The sequence below is a fragment of the Budorcas taxicolor genome, chromosome 22 (assembly GCF_023091745.1).
Source record: "Budorcas taxicolor isolate Tak-1 chromosome 22, Takin1.1, whole genome shotgun sequence".
Lineage (NCBI taxonomy): Eukaryota > Metazoa > Chordata > Mammalia > Artiodactyla > Bovidae > Budorcas > Budorcas taxicolor.
The window spans coordinates 20,957,957-20,980,503 of NC_068931.1; the positions used below are offsets into that span (position 1 = coordinate 20,957,957).

At 42.2% G+C, this 22,547-nt stretch overlaps 1 protein-coding gene across 1 annotated transcript in view; it reads left to right on the forward strand.

Annotated features, from left to right (window-relative positions):
- Positions 1–16,309, forward strand: part of TPGS2 (tubulin polyglutamylase complex subunit 2) — a 66,539-nt gene extending 50,230 nt beyond the window's left edge. Inside the window, exons 4-7 of the mRNA XM_052660457.1 lie at positions 1,439–1,567; positions 12,246–12,359; positions 13,855–14,015; positions 15,328–16,309. Coding sequence (XP_052516417.1) covers positions 1,439–1,567; positions 12,246–12,359; positions 13,855–14,015; positions 15,328–15,558 — 635 coding nt within the window. The 3' untranslated portion in view covers positions 15,559–16,309. The remainder of the gene's footprint in view (positions 1–1,438; positions 1,568–12,245; positions 12,360–13,854; positions 14,016–15,327) is intronic.
- Positions 16,310–22,547: the final 6,238 nt, after the last annotated feature.

Below are 22,547 nucleotides of genomic sequence, written 5' to 3' on the forward strand. Positions count from 1 at the left end.
ATTAAATACATCCAGGATAACACTTCTGTTGTGGATGTGGGAACTGACAGCTTGGTACGTGTAAGAGATTCAGGCATGATACAGGCATGAAGGTCAGTGCTGCACATTCAGGTGAAAGCACCAGTAACATTTCACAGGCTGGGAAATCCTGATCTAGCCACTGGGGTACAGCTCATTCCTGACACGGACTTCCCTGTCCTTAAGAGGACTTTATAATCTCTAGACTCCGGCCACATCCCCAGATCTGCTTTGGTCCTTGGGAATCACCCTGCACTCTTACTGAGATGAGTAGTTTCTGCCGCCCAGCAGATCTACAGAACTGACCCTTCCCTTCACTGCCTCTCCAAACCTTCCTGTTTCTCTTTCAGCTGACCAGAGGCACATTTTATAACTTACTCCTAAGCATTTAACATGAACTAAGAATCATTACCTCTGATGGCCTAGAAATCATGGTGTCACCAAAAGAGAGTGGACAGAGGCTGGAGTGACTGTCAGATTCTCCCTTGCCCATATCACAGAGATAGGCTAACCCTTTCAGAAGCCTACTTCAGAAAAGAAACATTTCATGAAGGTTTTCTGAGTCCCTATTCACTATTAGTACTTTTTCTAACTTAATCCTCCCAACCTATTTTCTATCATCCCCATTGCCATACCCATTCTTTACTGGATGGCCAAAATCATTGACAAAAAGTCTAGCACAGGCAGCTTCTGATGTTCACCTCCTTCGTGGTCTTCTTGGACATTCCAGGCTATACACCAGCTGTTGTATTACCTTCAGTCATTCCAGTATTTCAGCAGTCATATGGCCAAGCCTTTGTGCACCACCCTATGCCCAGCACCTGTATTATAAAGATTCTGGATGACAGATAAGAAAAATAGATCATCTTCCTACACCTGAATCACAGAAAACTAGAACCAAGCAAAAAGGCCTTCAAGAAAATTTGCTCCGTTGAGTTAGAAAAAAATGACAAGGGGGAGATAGTTTTCACAGTGAAAGCTTACGACAAGAAGGGTAGAAGTGGTCAGTTATATAATTAAAACTGTTACTTTGGAAAGTATAATCCTTCATTCTGGATGGCGGGAGCAAAAATATTTTTCAGTCCTTTGATCTTCAAACAGGCTCCAACCCTAGAATTCCCAGTTCTTTTTGAGAATCCCCTCTTAAAATTTCCTTTCGTGCTCCACCCTAACACATGCAGTGGGGACTCTTCACTCAAGGCCCCAGCTGTTTTTTGTTTATTTTTTTTGCATAAAAGATAAAAGTCTGGTGCTTCAGAGCATGTAGTACATTGATTCTCTTTTTCCCACTTTCCATTCAGTTCCTCAGCCCTGGGATCAAATAATAACTGGTCTTAAGTTAGTCAAGCAGACGCTCTTTTGTTGACCACGGTAACTAGCTTATTATTCCATGTAATTCTTTTTGTTAACATTCCCATAGAACATACCATTCCATTGGGCAGCATGGCAATTAACAACATCTCAAAACTGACTCAACTCAACCAGTCTTCCATGTACTCACTTCCTAACGCACCAACTCTGGCAGACCTGGAGGACGATATACAAGAAGGTAACTGGGGGAACTTCTGCTTTGAGTTACAAATCAACATGCTTGTTTCCATTTTATAATATTGAAAATAATAGAAAGACATTGTAGCATTGTAACTTGTTCCCCTAAACCCAAAACCTTCCCACTCCTGGCTTCTCTGAACCATGGGAGTAAGGTTAGAAAAAAAAAAGCCTGTGTCAAAAAAGGAAATTTTCATCAAGAAAATGCCAGGGTTGGGGTCTTTGTTTTGTATCCAGTACCCACTTCAGTCCCTGCTGCATAGCAGACAGTTAACGAATACTGGTAAGTGAATGAATGTTATGGATTAAACTTCACTCCACATTTCAGTGTTGAGACATTTCAGGGACCGTGGCAATCTAAGTGCGGCTTCCTGTCTCCCTTCAGGCTCTTGGCCACTCCTGATTGAAATGGCTTAAATTCAAATAGCTGCTAAAGCTATAATCAATTATGTATAAGTGAGGACTTCTTCAGTCAGAATTGTGTTTGGCTGCATATAATAGACCCCCATTACAATGTTTAAACTAAAGAGGAGTTTATTTTTCTCATAATAAGAATCTGGAACTAGGCTGGTGTAGTTGCTTGAGAAACTCGATGATAAAGTCTCCTCTGGATTCCTGGCACACCAGCCTTGGGGTTTGGTTTTCATTCTCATGGTTGAAGAATGTCGGTTCTACCTCCAAGCTTCAAGTCTGTGTTCCAGGCAGGAAAAAGAAGAGTAAAGGGCAAAATAACTGTCTCTTGGCAGAATATTTCCCTTTTTGTCAGGAAAATAGTAGTTTTCTCAGAAGCCTCTCCCAATAGCCATTGGCCAGAATAGAGTCAGAAGGTTATCCATCCCTGCACGGGAATTTGAGGAGGTATTTTTAGCTGTGTGGTAGTGCCCCAAATTGAACTGGAATAGAACTGGAGTTCTAAAAGGGAGAATGAATATTCAATAGATAACCATAGCATCTCTAGTACTAATGCCTTGGAGTGCATCGAAGTTCTGGCAGAACTGATGACGGTCTTTCTCCTTCAACTGGACAAACAGCTGGATGTAGGAGGAGGAATCCAGGGGCTGAGACTGGAAAGTTTTGGGCCCTGGGAAGAACCTGTCACTCAGAAATGTATGGAATCCTCATGGGTGCGAAAAAGGTCACATTTGCTTTGTGTGTGTGTATTGGGGCTCTCTACTCCCTCAAAGGCAAAGACGCTGTTAAATAAGGGGAATGGGCGTACCCTCCCCTTGAGGCTGGTAGGCAGCAGTAGACTAGATGACAGAAATGATCTCACGGGAGCTCAGCATAGGACTTGAGCCTAGGGGCAGAGACCACATTGTCCTACGTATTCATGGGGCTAAAAGTCACTTGGGCTTCTGGCACCTTCTGGGTTCATGCTTTTTCGTACAGTTCAACAACTCTGTTTCATTCAATTTAAAAATGCTGACTCTTCACAGGAGACTTAGCAGTTAGAAAGAGGACAATCAGGAAGAAATATTAGAATATACAACCAGAGAAGTCACACCACTAGAGGACACTGAGGCCCTAAATAAAAACAAGAATAAGAACACGTTGACATTTAAGACAGCACGAAGAATTCCTACAGAAAAAAATCAAACAGTCTTGATTAATCAACTGACTACATAAGTTGAATAAGAATATAAATATTGAGACCTGAGTTAATAGCCTGAAAAAGCAAGTGCAAGAATATCTAAAAGCACAGATAAAATACATTTTAAAATGAGAAATGAGGGGAAAAGTGGAAGGATAAGAGAAATAGAAAATACAACAGGTGACCTTCCATTGGAATTCTAGGTGCTCAAAAAAGAGAAAAAGAATAGATGCAAAAGGAATAATAAGCAATAATATAACAAAATTTGTATTATTCAATCTGCAGATTGAAAGGGCTCTTCTGGACTCCAATTGAATTCGGGAGGAAACAGAAACCTAGACATTACATGATGCAGAAAAAAAAAATCACAAGCTTCTAGGCAAAAATAAAAAATTATATAGAGAGAATAATCAGACTGACATCAGTCTTCTTACCTGCAACAGCTGAAAACTAAAAGATAGTAAAAAAGCATAAACAGGTTGATGAAAGAAAAGGAGTGAAAATCAAGAGTTCTGTATATATAGACCAAATACAGCTCTCAGATTATTAAAAGTTTGTGTAAAACTTACATAAAGTTTGTGTAAAACTTCAAGAACATAAATACTCCAACCAGAAGGCAAATGGAATGGAGAGCTCTAGATGTGGCTCTATAAAGAGGAAAGGAAACAAGACATTAGTGAACCTCCTGTGAAAGAGAGAGACTGGGCTTCCCTGGCGGGCTGGTGGTTAAGAATCCGACTTGCAATTCGGGGGACACCGGTTTGATTCATGGACAGGGAAGATCCCCCAGGCCAAGGGGCAGTTAAGCCTGTGTACCACAACTACTGAGCCCACGCTCTAGAGCCACAGGCCACATCTACTGAACTGCACCCTCGGGAGCCTGTGCTCCACACCACAACTAGAAGTCTGTGCCTTGCAGCTGGAGAAAGCCCAAGCACAGCAATGACAACCCAGCCCAGCCTGGATAAAGAAATATGTAAGTCGAGACTTAAAAAAGAAGACTAAATTAAATCTTACTGTTCAGGAACATAACCTTAACCAGCAGACCACCTTACCTCCCTCCCAAGAAACCTGTATGCAGGTCAAGGAAGCAACAGTTAGAACCAGACATGGAACAACAGACTGGTTCCAAATTGGGAAAGGAGTACATCAAGGCTGTATAATGTCACCCCGCTTACTTAACTTATATGCAGAGTGCAGCATATGAAATGCTAGGCTGGATGAAGCACAAGCTGGAATCAAGATTGCTGGGAGAAATATCAATAACCTCAGATATGGAGATGACAACACCCTTACAGCAGAAAGCAAAGAGGAACTAAAGAGCCTCTTGATGAAGGTGAAAGCAGAGAGTGAAAAAGCTGGTTTAAAATTCAACATTCAAAAAACTAAGATCATGGCATCTGGTCCCATCACTTCATGGCAAATAGATGGGAAACAATGGAAATAGTGACAGACTTTATTTTCTTGGGCTCCAAAATCACTGAAGATGGTAACTGCAGCAAGAAATTAAAAGATAACTTGCTCCTTGGAAGAAAAGCTATAACAAACCTAGACAGTATATTAAAAAGCAGAGACATTGTTGACAAAGGTCCATCTAGTCAAAGCTATGGTTTTTCCAGTAGTCATGTATGGATGTGAGAGTTGTACTATAAAGAAGGCTGAGCACTGAAGAACTGATGCTTTCGAACTGTGGTTTTGGAGAAGACTCTCGAGACTTGGACTGCACGGAGATCAAACCAGTCAGTCCTGAAGGAAATTAACCCCAAATATTCATTGGAAGGACTGATGCCAAAGCTGAACTCCAATACTTTGGCCACCTGATGCAGAGAGCTGCCTCATAGAAAAGAACCTGACGTTGGGAAAGACTGAAGTCAGGAGGAGAAGTGGACAACAGAGGATGAGATCGTTGGATGGCATCACCGACTCAATGGACATGAGTTTGAGCAAGCTCTGGGAAATGGTGAAGGACAGGGAAGTCCATGGTGTCACAAAGAGTTGGACACAACTGAGCAACTGAACAAAAACAAAATTAAAAAATGTATACAACTTTTACATAAGAACTCTTGGAAAAGAGGAGATGTAGTGCCTGGAATATGTTTAAATGTACTGTCTCAGCTAAACTTAAAAAATAGGACAAAGGCAAGATATAAGAGTGTTATGGGCTAAATTGTGTCAAATATTCATATGTTAAAGTCCTAACCTCACTACTCAGACTGTGCCCTTATTTGGAAATAGGGTCATTATATTAATACATTTAAGTAGTTCGGGTAAGGTCATACTGGAGTCAAAAGTGAAAGTGAAGTCACTCAGTCATGTCCGACTCTTTGTGACCCCATGGGCTGTAGCCTACCAGGCTTCTCAGTCCATGGGATTTTCCAGGCAAGAGTACTGGAGTGGGTTGCCATTTCCTTCTCCAGGGGATCTTACCGACCCCGGGATCGAATCCGGGTTTCCCACACTGTAGGCAGATGCTTTACCCTCTGAGCCCCCAGGGAAGCACACTGGAGTCAGGTGGAGCCCTAATCCAGTATGACTGGCAACCTTTTAAAAGGGGAAATTGGGAGATAAAGGTACATAAGAAAGTCATGTAAAGATGAAGACAGAGTGCTGCTTTTACATACCAAGGAAAGCATAAACACAAAAAAGTTGCAAGCAAGCTACCAGGAACTAGGGGAGAGACACAGAACAGATTCTTCTCCACAGCCCTCAAAAGAAACCAACCTTGACCTTGGATCTGTAGCCTCCAGAGGTGTGGGACAACAAATTTCTGCTGTTCCAGCCTTTCAGTATGTGGTACTTTGTTACAGTAGCCCTAGCATTAATACAAAGAATGTTCCAGAAAGTCCTTACAGTAGAAAGTATAAGACAAAGAGGAAAGGAAGTAGAAAGTGGAAGGTCTCATCCTACTGGAGGAAAAAAAATAGTATACTTTGGGGGAAACAGAGTGTCTTTAGTGTCTTGGTTTTCTTTTCCTATATAACAGATTACCACAGATTTACTGACTTGAAACACCACACATTTCCTATCTAACAGTTTTCATGAGTTAAAAATTCAGCTACAGATTAACAGAGTCCTCTGCTTAGAGTCTTAACAGGCTAAAATCAAGGTGTCAGCTGGTGCTGTGAAGCCATCTGAGGATAGGAGCCTCTTCCAGTCTCACTTGTGGTTGAGCTTATGCAGTTCCTTGCATTTGTGGGACTTGGTCCTTGTTTTCTAGTTGGTTGTTGGCCAGGGGTCACTCTCAGCTCATCTAGACTGCCCTTAGATTCTAGCCACATGATTCACAACATGGTAGCTTGCTTCTCAACCAGCTGCTCCTACAGCAGTCTCATAATATCACCTAATCAAGAGAATGATTACTTCATTGTTACAGATCCTGACTGCTCTCAGGGGAGGAGGTTATACATGGTGTCTATACCAATGAGTAGACTCTTGGGGGCCATCGTAGAATTCTGCTTACCACTCTTGGTTAGAGAAACAATGGCCTATTATTTTCAAATAAGGGTAGAATTGTATGAATCCAGTCATGCAGGCATAACAAAAAGGAACATAACCACTAAAGGAATAAAAGATTACTTTAGAATCTCTAACCTAATAAAGGTAGTGTTGAATCATATGAGTAAAAGTAAGACAAAGGGAAAAGAAACATTATAAAACAGGCAACAAAACATTAAGAGGAATAAAATAAAACAGATTGATCATTATATTAAGTGTGCTGGAATTTAATTTCCCTTTTAAAAAGCAGAGACTATCAGACTGATATAAAAGGCAAAGCTCACCTACGTATTATTTTCAGGAGCATATGTAAACTGATGACGAGACCTCCTGGTAAAGGCAGATAGGTAATTCAGAGCAGCCTTTTTGCTGAGGACAACTGAAAAGTCAGGCAACATAAAAAAATCATCAAAGAGCTAATAAGATGATGAGGTAGCACTAGATTAACACCCAGAAGAAGACAGAAATCCAGGGAAGAGGCTCAATGTTTGGGGTTGCTCTTGCTTAGGATACACTATCCTTTTCAAAAGAAGCAATGAGGCTACAAAAGGCTGAGAATTGGACCCATATGTGAGACTAGGAGAATAAAATGGAGTTGTAGGATCAACAAACTAGAGCACCTGTAAAAGCTACCCTACCCTTTCAGTTAGCACGGTGGGCAGCTGTACCTTAGGAGACAAAATGAACCAGAAATAACCACTTTTCACATGGACTGAAAAGTGTAAGTCACCCGTGCATCCCAGAAAATGTTAAATCCCCAAATTGGACTAATTTGATTCCAGTATTAATATCCTAGGGGGCCTGGCATTCACTCACAGACAGACATTCACTCTAGAGAAATGTTCCGAAATTGACTGTGTTAATGGTTGCACAGCTCTGTACATACACTAAAACACATCGAATTGTACACTTTTGAGTAAATGGTATGATAGATGAATTATATATCAATATAAAACTTATATAAAGGTAAACTTCTTCCCTAAAAGAAGAAAACATTATCTTAGACCCCATTGTTTTTATAAATAATTTTTCAAAAATAATCCTCCTGAATGTGAACCAGGCACATAAATAAACACAAAACACCATGAACAAGAACTAGCACAAATAAGGTAACAGGAGGAGATCCACTGGTGCCCCTGAGGATGAAATTATTAGGCACACGCTACAAGACAATGTGCTAGTGTGCAAATGAAGATAAAACAAAACTAAGAATTGAACAAAGAACTAGTAACAGGGAGATCAGCCCTGGGTGTCCTTTGGCAGGAATGATGCTAAAGCTGAAGCTCCAGTACGTTGGCCACCTCATGCGAAGAGTTGACTCATTGGAAAAGACTCTGATGCTGGGAGGGATTGGGGGCAGGAGGAGAAGGGGACGACAGAGGATGAGATGGCTGGATGGCATCACCGACTCAATGGACGTGAGTCTGAGTGAACTCTGGAGTTGGTGATGGACATGGAGGCCTGGCGTGCTGCGATTCATGGGGTCACAAAGAGTCGGACGTGACTGAGCGACTGAACTGAACTGAACTGAACAGGGACATTGTAGGTTTGACCTTATGATTCTGGTCATAAGGCACACTATCTTTCAAACAGGTCAGAACTTGTGCAAATGATACTCTAAACTCTGAGGAAAATTTTAAGATAATTACTTAAAAGGACAAGAGAGTAACCAGATATAAGCAGAAACTGGAGTGGCATCTACAAATGGCAGAAGGGAATCACACTGAATGATTTTCCTATTTTTGTAACTTTTTGCCTGAGGGTAAACCTCAGATAGCATCAGTCAGGGCTGCTAAAACTTGGTAGGAGCCTGGAGTCTAAATTTTTTATTTCATCCAAGATGAAATAGCAGAAAACAGTCTTCCCACCTGGAACAAAAAACAAATGTAAAGAAAAGTAAAACAATGGATTTCAAGATAGCATCATGCCAGGAAGGATGATGAGTTCTGAAAGATGGGAAACAAATGAGGTGACCCCTAGCTTATTATCTGAAAGTTTCCAGTCGACAGCATAGGGAGGGAAACCCAAGCAGAACCTGTTGTACCTGTTAACTAAGAAGAACTATGAGCCCAGTTGGATGAAGACAGCTCACAGGACTGAGTAACATGGAGGAACAAGCTGCATGGAGAACTGCCGAGGATCCTCCTCCAGTGCTCAGCAGAGAACTGAGGAGCAGCTGCATGTGAAGATCCTGCCCGAGGCCCAGGGACAAGACCCCCCGGTGATGAGTGGGAACAGCGCCTGGTGCTCACACAGGACCAGGCCTAATGCCTGTTTCTACAGCCGGGCTGAAACGCCTCACAGCTTACACAGCTAGAGTACTCAGAAGGGTCCCGCCTCAGGAATGGGGGGAAAATTGCCCTAGGTTAAATACTGTCTTGGGTTCTGCCTGACGAATACTACAACCCAAAAATATCTGTTTTCACTAACTATCACAGAACAAAGCTCAATGATATTTGTAGAAATATAAAAATATAAAGCACTCAAAATGGAAAAGTAACAATTTTTGGCATCCAATCAAAGATTAGCAGGCATGCAAAAAAGAAGGAAAAAAATAACTGTAAGGAGGAGAAAAATTGATTAGTTGAAACCAATCCAGATTTGAGATACCGTTTAGAATTAGCAGATACAGACTTTAAAACAGTCATTACTATATTCAATATGTTCAAAAACTTGTACAGACATAGAAATTAGGAAAAAACAAATCCAGACTTACCTTTTAGAGATGAAACTAGTGTCTGAGATGAAAAATACACTGGATGGGACTAACAATAACTTAGACATTGCTAAAGAAAAGACTGGAGAACTTGAAGACTTAACAATAGACAATCCAAAATAACACAGAAAAATTAAAAGATTCTTTTCATGAAAAGAACATCAGTGAACTGAGGGACAGCAAATGGTGTAATATATGTCTAACTGGAGTCCCTGAAAAGAGTCCCTGTAATTGGGCCAGCAAATAATATTTCAAGAAATGGCGGCTCAAAACTATACCAATTTCATGGAGACTTAAACCATATCTAAGAAGCTCAACAAGCTAGGAATAAGAAACATGAAGAAATAATATTAAGAAACATATTAAGAAACTATGAAATATGATTATCATCCAAATAATATTAAGAAACATAATCAAATTGCTCAAATTCAGGGATGAAGAGAAAATCTTAAAAGCTGTTAAGGGGAAGAGACAGTTCCATACAAAGGAAAAAATATAAGGATAATGGCATATTTCTCATTGGAAATAATTCAGTCAAGATAAAATACTGGGGAGTGGAAGGGATAAATTGGGAGATTGGGATTGACACACACTACTATATATAAAACAGATAACTAATAAGGGCCTCTTGCACAGCACAGGAAACTGATCAGTATTCTGTAATGACATATATGGTGAAAGAATCTGAAAAAGAGGATAATATATAACTGATTCACTTTGCTGTACACCTGAAATGAGCATTATAAATCAACTATACACCAATTTTAAAAAGTTAAGAGAATACTCATACTAGACCAGAGGAAAAAACATACATAAAAAAATAGAAAGTGTTCTTTAAGCAAATTCAGTTGATTGAAACAAGATAAAATACTCAGAGGAAAAAAGTGTCAACCTAGAATGCTGAACCCCTTTCAGACATTCTAAATTCTTTCAAAAGCAAAGGCCTTTTCAAAAAGCAGTCTAGCAATGTCCATTCTACTGTGTGAGTATCTGTCCACATAACAAATGAACTTGATCAAAAGGATGTGTAGGGAGATGATTACTGTAGCATTTGCATCAGAATAATGTTGGGTGAATGCCTATCAGTAGAGGGCTGGCAGGGTAAATTAGGGGGCACCCACTTCCACAGTCAGGCAGGCAGCCATTAACACATTAAAATTACAAACCTTAGAGGGCTCTCCACATGGTACTGTTATATAGAAGGTAAGATTTAGGTAACCTGTATGGTATCCAATTTTTATATAATAAACAATCTTGAAAAAATTTAGATGTATACCTATATGTGTGTCTAGGACCATATGAAATGAGGAAAGCCATGTTTTAAAAAGAAAAACCTTTTAGTTAAAAATGTAAATACTAATGCAGTTATACAAAATTACATACATAGGTTGGAGAAGGAAATGGCAACCCAATCCAGTATTCTTGTCTGGAAAATTCCATAGACAGAGGAGCCTGGCAGGCTACAGTCCATGGGGTTGCAAACAGTCGGCTATGACTGAGCGACTGTGCACACATATACCTAGGTATATGGATAAATCAAAAATATTATTCTTATATACTGTTTTATCCAATCTCTCCTAGGTTTGTAAACCTTCTCCACCCAGTCACTAATACTAATCTTTATTGCATAACTGCTGTAGTGAAAGAAGCAGGAGAGGCTTCTGATGCTTGCATTTCTAAGAATTTATCTGTTTTCTGTTACACCATGGTATTTGGTTTCTAGGTTTGTATTTCTAACAAAGCCAGACTTAGTGTTAATTATAATGTTGTAATTATAATATGGGCTTCCCTGGTGGCTCAGTGGTAAAGAATCTGCCTGCCAATGCATAAGACAAGGATTTGATCTCTGGGTTGGGAAGATCCCCTGGAGGAGGAAATGGCAACCCACTCCAGTACTCTTGTCTGGAGAATCCCATGGACAGAGGACCTTGGGGGGCTATAGTCCATAGCGTCACAGAGAGTCAGACACAACTGAGCACACACCCACACACAATTATGCTTATGTGTGCTTGGTCACTCAGCCGTGTCCAGCTCTTTCCGACCCCGTGGCCTGTAGCCCAGCAAGGTCCTCTGTCCACGGGATTCTCCAGGCAAGAGTGCTGGAGTGGGTTGCCATTTCCTCCTCCAGGGGATCTTCCCAACCTAGGAACTGAACCTGGGTCTCCAGCATTGCAGGCAGATTCTTTACCTTCTGAGCCACCCTAGGACTCATGTCCTTAACTAAATCTGTTATTAATTAATGACAGTAACTAATATTTATTGAGTATGGGCTTTATATAAAATTTCTGACAGTCTTCACAAAAACTCTATTAGGTACATATTCAGTTCAGTTCAGTTCAGTCACTCAGTCATGTCCGAATTATCACTGCTTAAAACTAAGTAATCTAAGGAACTCAGACATTGCATAATTTGCCAAATGTTGTATAGTCGATAATTGACAAAGCCACAGACACAAAATACTTTACTCATAATCGCAAATATACCCTTTAGACATAAGAAACAGGATTCTAATCAAAAGATCATGAAGTGCTGTAAACGAGGGGGAAGCAGTTATCTGGGGAAGAAGAAATTGTTGTGATTGCGCTGACTTCACGCGTCCCGGGAAGTTCGCTTTGGTGTCCTCACGCCACCTTCCCCCGGACTCCGTGACACTGTCCATCGTAACAGCGGAGCGCTGACAGAAGACCCAGACCGAGGACAAGACCCGGGGCGTTCAGAGCGGACAACACATTTGGTCCACGTTCGAAAATGATGGTTAAGAATATTTTGAGATAAGGCTTTTTTCCCCTCTGTTCTTTTCATCCTAGCAAAGCTGGATGAGTAAGTATGTTTGCGCTGAGTGTGTTTAAACATTACCATTAACTTCTGGATTTGCAGCCAGTGAGAACCAGCCAGAGAAGCCTCACTTTGATTCTCGCAGCGTGATATTTGAGTTGGACCCTTGCAACGGGAATGGGAAGGTTTGCCTCGTCTACAAAAGAGGGAAACCAGGTAAGGATCATGGCAGGCGCAGTTCTGTAGGTTGGGAATGGCCTTGGCTGACCTTGCCCTCCAGCCATCACACAGAAGACACGCTCCTCCCTGACCCCCTGAGACGCTGCAGGGACTCGGATAGATGCCAAGAGAAAGCCCCTTAGGGCCTCCCTGAGCCACCCCCTCTCCAGGCCCGTTACCGGAGTCTTTTTAAGGTACTGTCATTTGTTAGTTACTGCAGAGTAATGAGATTAGGATAATAAGTGAATAAAAAGTGAAAGAAATAGTTACTCTGTTTATAACTCCTCTAGCTGGTTCACGTGTTAGAAAAGCATCCAGGAAAAGCATTGTCTTATACTTCTTGTGAAGGGTGTCTAACTAATAAAACCCTGAATTCCTAGACCTCAGTCTAAGAGGAAAAGGCTCTGGCCTCCTGTGCAGTGGCCACCACTGGACAGCAGCTCAGTCCCAGAGGTGGACAAGGTCCAGCCCTCCTCAGGTACCTCTCTGCCTGGGGGGTGAGAAGACAAACCAGGATTCACCTCCAGGGGAAGGGGAGACCGCCTCCTGCTGGAGGGGTCTTTGTGAAGCAGCCTTTGAGCTGCATCCCAAAATAGGGGTCAGAATGATATACGGGTGATGGGGGGGGGGCAAAAGGGGGCATCCACACAAAGAGATGGGTAAAAGCCATGCCATGGGACAGTGCAACTGATTTCGGGGGAATGACAGGTAATTTTAGTTCACTGGCCACTTGGTTCATCTTGTGGATGAGGGGAGATGATGCCAGAAGCCCTTCATGCCAAGTTTTGAAAGCCAGGTGAAGGAGTTTGGACATTCTATGGAAGTACGGGGGTGTCAAGGTCATTTAGCACAAATACGGCAGGATTCAAGTGAAAGTGTGACCACGAGTAGAACTAGAAGAGGGAGTTACTGGAGGATGGATGCCATTTAGGGAGATGTCACAGCCAGTAGTGAGGAGATGAGATGAGGAGATGAGCTAGGAGAGACCTCCACAGTGCTAAGGATGGATGGTCAGGAGCAACCGAGAGGCAGGAGCTGGTACAGGAGTGCTTCCGCTCAGCCAGCACAGCACTGCACAGGCAGGAGTCCCAGGAGAGGGGTGGTTTCTGCTAATTCCTGCCGGACCTCCTGAGAAAGCCAGGGCCGCTCGGAGTGTCTCTCCATCAGGAAGGCTGAGCCCACAGCCTGTAGCTGCTGGGGGCGGGGAAGCATCGTGTCCACACAGGAAAGCAGCGCTGCTTAGGCAGCCTGAGCGCACGGATGGCCAGGGCCCAGCGATAGGTCAGTTGGCTGACTGATCAAGAGCTCATAAAAGAATACCAAAGAAGCCACTGGAGAATGGAGCTGGGAGGTTGGAAGGGAAAACTGGAAACTTTTACATTCCTTCTACTGTTGACATTTGTTTTAACCATGAGTAGATGTTGACTTTATAGATAAAAGGAAAACAGTGTTAAGCCATCCCTTCCTTTATGTCTTCTGTCTACTGTTTCAGGATTAGCACAGGACACTGAGGTCTGGTTCCTGGACAGAGCGTTATACTGGCATTTTCTCACAGACACCTTTACTGCCTATTACCGCCTGCTCATCACTCACCTGGGCCTGCCCCAGTGGCAGTACGCCTTCACCAGCTATGGCATTAGCCCCCAGGCCAAGGTAAGGGAGGACTCCCTGTCATCTCAAACTGCAAAACGTATTAGAATCTTCTGAGGAAGTGCCTAAATTGCAGAGTCCCAACTTCCTCATCTGATTCTGCAGATCTGGGTGGAGCCCAGGAACCTGCATTTTCAATAAGCAAAGTAGTTGCTTCCAATTCAGGTGGACAACAGCACTTTATACTAATCTAGTTAAGTGGTTCCCAGCCTTGGCTAGTCCTCAGACTCATCTGGGGAGTTTTAACTTCTAATGAATTGGGGCGGGGGCAGGGCTTAGGTTTGATGGCTGGGTTTGGATTCACAGTACATGCACACACAAGAACAGAGAACAGTCTCTTATTCTCTGGCTCCTCATCCACCCACTTCCCCACCAGCAGCCGCTGTTGGTTTCTCTTGTGCCCTCACTGAGCTATGTTGTTGGATAGAAACCACACACGCATACAGTTTGGGGTTCTTTTTCTCTAAGTCACAAGTGGGATACACTGTTTACATTGTTCTGCACCTTCTTTTCACTTAATTGCACACTGGAGCTCTTTCCCTGTCCATATATAAAGAGCTGTCTCTTTCATTGATATGCAGTATTTCAAAATATGGATGTGCCTCATTTATACTATAGATCTAGGTACCATTTTAAACATACAAATGTCAGATAATGCTGATAGGCTGCCTTCTTTGAGAACACCAGGTGTGTAGAGAACTTTTGACCGGGTGGCGAAAAATGAGGGGCTCAGTTCCCTGTATGTATTCGTCAAGGGGACCTCGCTTGCTCAAATGGCACTTGATGATGACATCATCCAGGCAACACAGTGGGTGGTTATTATCAATGAACACCAATAAGTGTCGATGCCCTTTGCCTTCAGCTGCCCGGAAAGCCTGCAGGGAAGAGAGCAGGCGGCTCCCCTCAGCGGAGCCGGCTCTGGTCTTGGTCTGCTCTTTCCCCATGGGAAGGATGCTACCCAGTCCACCCGAGGGGCAGAGGCTGGTGTGAGGGCAGAACAGTTAGGACACTATGCCCTGTGCCTTGGGGACCTAGCATCCCAGGCTCAGGGCTCACTACATTAGAAGGAAGCACGGTTACTCAGATTCTTCATCCTCATCCTGCTCTATTTAAAGGTTAAAAGACCCCGTAAAGCAATGTGTGTCTTCCTTTTTACCCAAAGGAAGTGCTGATAGATTTTAGAGGCAGTTTTCATGAAAACTTTTACTCTCTGCCTCATCTCCCCAGCTCTCTACCCCTATAACACCACTATAGAACATGAGCACATACTTGTCTCCTTTGAATTGTGACCATCTCTCCCAACTCTGCCTTACAGCAATGGTTCAACATGTATAAACCCATCACCTACAACACAAACCTCCTCACTGAAGAGACCGACTCCTTTGTGAACAAGCTGGATCCTAGCAAAGTGTTCAAGAGCAAGAACAAGACCATAATCCCCAAAAAGAAAGGGCCTGTTCAGCCTGCAGGCGGCCAGAAAGGGCCCTCAGGTCCTGCTTCCACCTCTAAATCCTCCTCTGGGTCTGGAAACCCTGTCCGGAAATGAGCAGCCCCCTCCGCCTCCTCGCCTGCCCCACAGTGGTGGTGTCGTACACAGATGCCCTGGGCATGACCCAACCTCAGAGTCTGTGTGTGGAACCGCAGTCCTTTTTCCGTCTGCACTTGATCTCAGCAAAAGGCTGAGAAGCGATTCCTCTCCCCATCTGAATGACAGAGTCCTAGGCCTTTTACTCCCATTGGCCTGAGCCAGGAGTTGGAAGGTCATATTCAGGTCTCCCCAAGAATCCTTCCACATACCCATTACAGCAGGTTGCGCCATCGGCTGCTCCTAGGAGATTTGAGGAATGTAAGGTTTTATGTAAGTGACTAAGTAGATCTGTTAAGAGCTTTCTGCTCTTTCTACCCCAACCCCCAACCCCTCAGCAGTAATTGTAGAAGTTCCCCAAAGAAACCACTGGTTTTGACCTAGGAGGCATTAGAACTATGCTGTTTAATTGGTAGCCACTTTTAAAGCAGCTAAATTTAAACCATATTAAAAATTCAGTTCCTCAGTTTTATTAGCCACATTGGAATATTTGCGTGGCTAATGGATTCTATATTAGATACCACAGAGACAATGAAACATTTCTATCATTGCAGAAAGTTCTGTTGGGTAGGTAGCACTACATTAGGATATTTTTGCATTACCTTTACTCAGATCAGTTCATTTTTGTTAGAGAATATTGAACACTCTCACAATTTGATGGGTTATAATGTTCCATGTAAAATCCTGAATATACATTTTTATGTTTTTTATATCCTTCCCCACAAGCAAATCTTGCTTTGCTCATTTTTAATTTTCTATAAAGTTTTTCATCTTCATCAGTTTTCTATAAAGTTTCTTGTTTCCAGTGTTTTGACGTGATATTTGCACATTTGCCAAAATTATCTTTCTCACATTGTTTTTTTTTTAAGAAGTGATTCTACTGTACCATGAAAACAAGACCTCCCAGCATTGCTTTGCCAGGACTCTTCATGAAGAGTTTTGATGAAATCAGTTGCTATTGACAGGAGTTTCCACCTGCTCTGCCTACTCACAACTGCTCAGCAGTTCATGGAGTGGCAGAAGAGGGTAGAGAGGAACCCAGGTGTCAAGGATAATAGCTGAGGTTTAGTCTTCCGCAAGTACTTTTCTTCCAGAACTCATCAGAGGGAGAACCAGCCAGTGCCAGAGGAGAGAGCCCAGCATTTGGCTGCTTCCCGAAGTCAAGGCTAGAAGGGGACTGAGAAGTTGTGTTGTTTGCCACTGTGGCGAGTTTGCTTCCTCTAGTGCTTTCGGAGCCCCTGAATTATTTCTGCATCAGTCCTGGCCCAGTTCTGGATTTCACAAATGAGGCAGCAGAGGAGCCACCAAAGCCACGCTGCCCTTGACACCAGCGACAGTCAGCTGGAGTCCCCAGAGGGCTTGTGGGCAGAAGCGGGTTCCACTGCGGAGAGGTTTGAGGGCTGTCTCAGGAGGAGCAGAGCAGTTAAGAGCAGGGCTGGCTACCTATACAGAGCCCAGTGCAGAACTGGGATGTGGGGCCTTTTCTCCAAAAGCCAGTAGACAGTACCATGGAAAGCACTAAAATGTTTTCCCTTTCTTCTCACAACTTGCTACAGATTTTTTTGTTTGATACTCGATGCTATTCCAGGAAAAATTAAAGTGTTAAATTATTACAATTTTATCATTCATCTGTCTACTTTTGGGCTATTCCAATTTTAAATGCCACTATAAGAGCATTTAATTCATATTCAGAGTCAGCAAAATCACACAATTATTTCATACCTGTTGTAGGTATATATGTCTCATTCTTACCAAAACAGTGGAAACAACACACAAAACTAGCTCAACCATTATTTCACTTTTGGATACGTATAGTCTCTCTCAGCTTACCAGGGAGAGAGGAAGGACTGAAAGAGAAATGAGGAGCTGCCCTCGGTTTTCTTTTCCTTCCGTGTCCTCGTTTCAGTGTGAGTGGTTGGCTACTACAGGAACGGAACATGAGTAGGAAGGGAAAGGTATGGGTTCCACGGTCACACATGCTTCTTAGAACACCATCACCACCTCTGTGTATTTGAATGAAATCTGGTTCAGATAGAAAGCACGACCTCTGGGGCCTCGTGTCCTCACTTTCTCAGCTTTAGACATGACAAGCTTGCCTTAAACTCTGCCTCTCTTCATGTGTGTAGGCCCACTGGAATTCTGTTCTCATGGGAATCACAAAGGCTGTAAGTGAAAGAGGTGGTAAGAACAGGGGGCTAACACACTGCACGTATTTCCCCTGCTCACGTGTACACACCTTTGTCTCACCATACCTTGACTTACGCAAGTTCAGAGACAAAACTAGGAATTTCAAGGCAGTGGCAGAAGAACATTAAACCAAAGTAAGACCTTCTGAGTGCGAGGGCCTTGCATGACTGTGCAGATCACATGCACGTGAAGCTGGCCCTGGTGAAGGAGGAAGGGAGCACCCCTGGTTAAAGACTCTAGACAATAGGTTAAGAGGATTACATGGGGGAAAAGCTCACCAGGATGACAGTGTTTTGAAACTAAAGCAATTAAAATGGCAGTAGGCACTCGTATCAGAGAAGGCCATGGCACCCCACTCCAGTACTCTTGCCTGGAGAATCCCAGGGACGGGGAAGCCTGGTGGGCTTGCCATCTCTGGGGTCGCATAGAGTTGGACACGACTGAAGCAACTTAGCAGCAGCAGCAGCAGCAGCAGCAGCAGCAGGCACTTGTATAAATCAATTGCCCAGGAAAAAGAGTCTGTGCTGGAATCACAGAATGAGAATGAAAGCAGGATGCTTCATGACACGCTGATGTGGCTCAGATTGTGCATGAAGTGCCACATTGTCGTACTGCTCACATCCTGAAGCAGGGAGGTACCCAGGCCAAGGACAGGCACGACAAGGGGCAGCTTGCAGAGGGTAATCCACAGAACACCTCTTGGAGCTGCCCTCCCCAAATGTGGACATGCATCATTGTCGCTGAAGTTGGGTGCAGAAAACAAGATGCCCAGGTCTCCTCCAGACCTCCAAAATCAAAATTGTGAGGAAAGATTCCAAGCATCAGGACTTTCAATCAGCCACAATGATGACAATAATGTTCACAGGCTGTCAAACTTTCTACTTAACGGGTCTGGGTGGGTTTGCTTTCATTGCGTAGAGAAATCAAAATATTTTCAGTCCAATGAAGCGTATACAATGATTGGAACAGAAGAACCAAGGGACCTTTTAGTTTCTGTTTGAAATACATCCATTTTTAAAACTTCTTATCATGGAGAGTTTTAAACATTTACAAATCCCCATCTATCCATCACCTGGTTTCAACAACGACCAACCTATGATCTATCATATTTTATCTATACCTGTTCTTTACTCCTTTAATTTTTAAATAATTCCATTTTTAACTTAGCTGTTGATTTTTAAGTTATACTTCTTTGCATTCTGTTTTAGCAGTTGCTCTAGGGATTACAATATTAACTTTTCTGTTCAGTAGACACGTATGTACAGCATCCCCAATAGCCGCATTTCTATAGTTAACTCCACCTCCTTGACTGGAGTTACAACACTGGGTAAGGACCAGTTGAAACTGGGATGCTATGATGAATTTCCTTCTTTGGCTTAAGCCAACCCAGACTGGATTCTGTCTTTGCCACCAAGCATTCTCTGGTTAACACATCAGCCTTCATTATGGAGTTATTGTGAAGATTAAGTACACAAGTGAAAACTTAAAGGCTGGTCCCTTCCTCCAAAAAGATTACGTGACTGTAATCTTTCTAGCCGTTAGCTTTGTACACGAGCCAGGCTCTGCCTACTGCCCCACTCACTTTCCTTCCAAAACACCAGTGTGGTTCCCCCTTCTGTGACTTTACACCTGTGGTTTCCTACCTGCGGTGCTGGCCAGCCGCCTCACGTCTTCCTCCCCAGATCCAGCTCCAGTCCGCCTCTGCCTCAGAGCATCTGAGAAGCTGAGTCCGCAGGGAGAGCCCACTCCGGGGGACCACTTTGCTCCATTACCGTGTCTTGCCTTGTCTCCTCTGTATCCTCAGCGGTTGTTGAGACTGAGGGTTACCACTGCGAGCCATGCTGCTTAGTGTGGAGCCACGTGAAACAGTAGTAGATGACACTTAAAATGAATTAATTCACAATTTTGTGCTGAATTAGGAGCTGCCACATACTTACATCCAGGAAAGACCAACAGAAACAGATCACCCAATAATGAGAAAAAATAAAAAGCTGTGGAAATGCTTAAATATTCATTTAAACTCTCAAAATGCAACCACTGCTGTATTTTAGAGGCAGGACATCCTCATCCAGCTCAGAGACCACCTCTTTCAGAAGACTCTGTCATAGTGAAATCTGCTGCTTATATGCCCATGTCTTGGCATCTGAACCACATCTCCCAGCCTGCCTCTTGCACACGGTGGCTGTGACTCGGAAATCTTGTTTATCAGTGTCCCTTGTGGTTTCAGAAGTGGGATCTTTGTGGTTACACATCCTTACATTTCCTACAGCACCCAACACCTGAGCCTTGACCAGTACGCACTCTGGTAAATGCAGCACTTGGCAACAGCCAACCAATTCATCTCACATAGATAATATCTATCAAGAGCAGGCCTGAAGGCAATAGTGAGGACCATGGTGAAAACAATGCAAGACCTGAAATGGTGCTTTGCAAAGCTTTATTACAGGGTGGACTTGGCTCTTGGAGATGTGTGCTCAGCCATGGCATATATACCTAGGTCGCACACACAGGCCTGATGTGGACTCTGCCGAGGAGATGGTGTGTCATCTGGGTGGGATGTGTCGGGAGAGAAGAGTGTGTATTTGATGGATGGCAGTGAACATCAATCACAGAATTCTCCACCAAGGACAGGGACCCACAGGCTCAGACCCCATATAGGCAGGCGATGGACATAGTTTCTTAAACACTGTTCTTAAGGTCTTGATGAACAGCACCCCAAAGCAATTTTATACACAATTTCACATGAAAAGCTTTAAGTAGAATGAATAAACAGCAACAAGCACATAACAAGATGTGTTCTCTCAGACCTGTGATGTCCAGTACAGTCGTGACTAGCCACAGGTAGCCATTAAACTTAAAATTCAAAATTCTGCTCCTGTCACATTTTAAGTGTTCCATAACCATGTATGTCTAGTGGCTACCATCTGAATAGGGCAGATATAGAACATTTCCATCATCATCAGAATGTTCTATTGGGCAACACTGTCTTGGACTATGCATGGCTTATTTTCACAGTTCTCAGAATAACTGCTGCAAAGCCCTTTTGTAACATGCTATATTCAACAAAGAGTTTCCCTGGTGGCTCAGTGGTAGAGAAACTGCTTGCGGTGCAGGGGATGCGGGTTTGACCCCTCGGTTGGAAAGATCAAATGGCAGCCCATTCCAGTATTCTTTTTTTTTTTTTTCTTCTATCTCTTTTATTTTTCAAATTATGAAAGTATGATAAAACATTCACAGGAGGCTTTGAAAATACAGTACAAAGTTGTATGCATTTCTACTGTATATTACAATTATTTTTAAGTAGATGAATTAAGATTTTTAATTGGAGTTTTAATATCAAATGTTCAAAAATTAATACAGTGAATAGATAGAAAAGTAGAAGGATAGGGTAGACCTGAAGAGCACTATGAACTAATTCAACATAATTAGGATTTACATAATTTTCACACATCAACAGGTTGCAAATTCTATTCAAGTTCCCATAGACTATAAACCAGGACAATATGTAGGGGCATAAAATAAGGTACAAAAGTGTCATGGTCTAAAGGAATTGGAGCCATACAGAGTCTGTTCTCTTATCACTGTGAAAATTAAGTTATAAATAAATATCAAAAGATATTTGAAAATAGCCCATATATTTTCAAGTAGAATGTGAATTTACCAAGAGAGATATTTGACTTAGCTATTGAAAGCCTCAATAAAGTTAGACTGAAAAAACACAGAGGGTGATTGCAGAAAAGAAAGCATTTAAATGAGAAATTAATATCAAAATGATAAAGTAATATCAAAGGTATTTAAAAATTCTATATTTTTGGAAATTAAATGTCCATTTTTTTTATGACAGGTGTATCTAAGAAACCATTAACAAAGAAAATTAGAAAGTAGTTGTAACAGTAAAAATGAAGAGGATTTATCAGAATTTGTTGCATGGAGCTAAAGCTGCTCAAGGCACCTAAATACAATGTGGAATCTTGAGTAAGGTATGAAAACAAATAATGGACACCAGCATAAAATTTTGTGAAATTTGAACAAAATCTGTATGATAGCTAACAATACTGTGTAACATGTTAATTTCCCATTTTTGCAACATAATATTTCTTTATATTCTCAAACTTGGATTAGAAGTTTCAAGCTTCACTCATTTTTTAAAAAATCATTAAAATAATAAGCTTTCTAGACATCTAGCAGTAATACTAGGTGGAGAGTAGATGGAACTATATCAAAATGTTGAGTAAATATAAATTAGAAATCTAACATTATATTCCTACTTAGTCAAAGAAGGGGAACCAAAATGTCATATTTTTTTTTGCTAAACAAAAATTTGTGAGTTTTCTAAAATACATATATATTATACATCATATTCATGTATGTATATGTTTACAAAGGCTTTTCTGCTATACTTCAGAAAGAGCAACAACAAAAAAGAGATGGAGGAATTGGAAAACATACACTAAATTGATAAAGTTTTCGGACACATTTGTGCCTAAAGTAGTATATGCTTGCTGTCCAAAGCACTTGGAGGAGCTGGAAGAAATAATGAGAAGTGATGGAAAGTCTGAGCAAAAATGTGAAGGATTTGTACCATCTGACTAGATAAAGTCACTAGAACTTCATTAAGTGAATTTATATTGCCCACAAGGGACCATTCCAGGCTCCCTGGTATATAGAGATGAAAGCAATTTTCTTTCATCAGAGTCCACAATGTGGTTAAAGAGAAAGCTTTTCAAGTGATGATTACATGATTAAAAACCATGGCAGAGGTG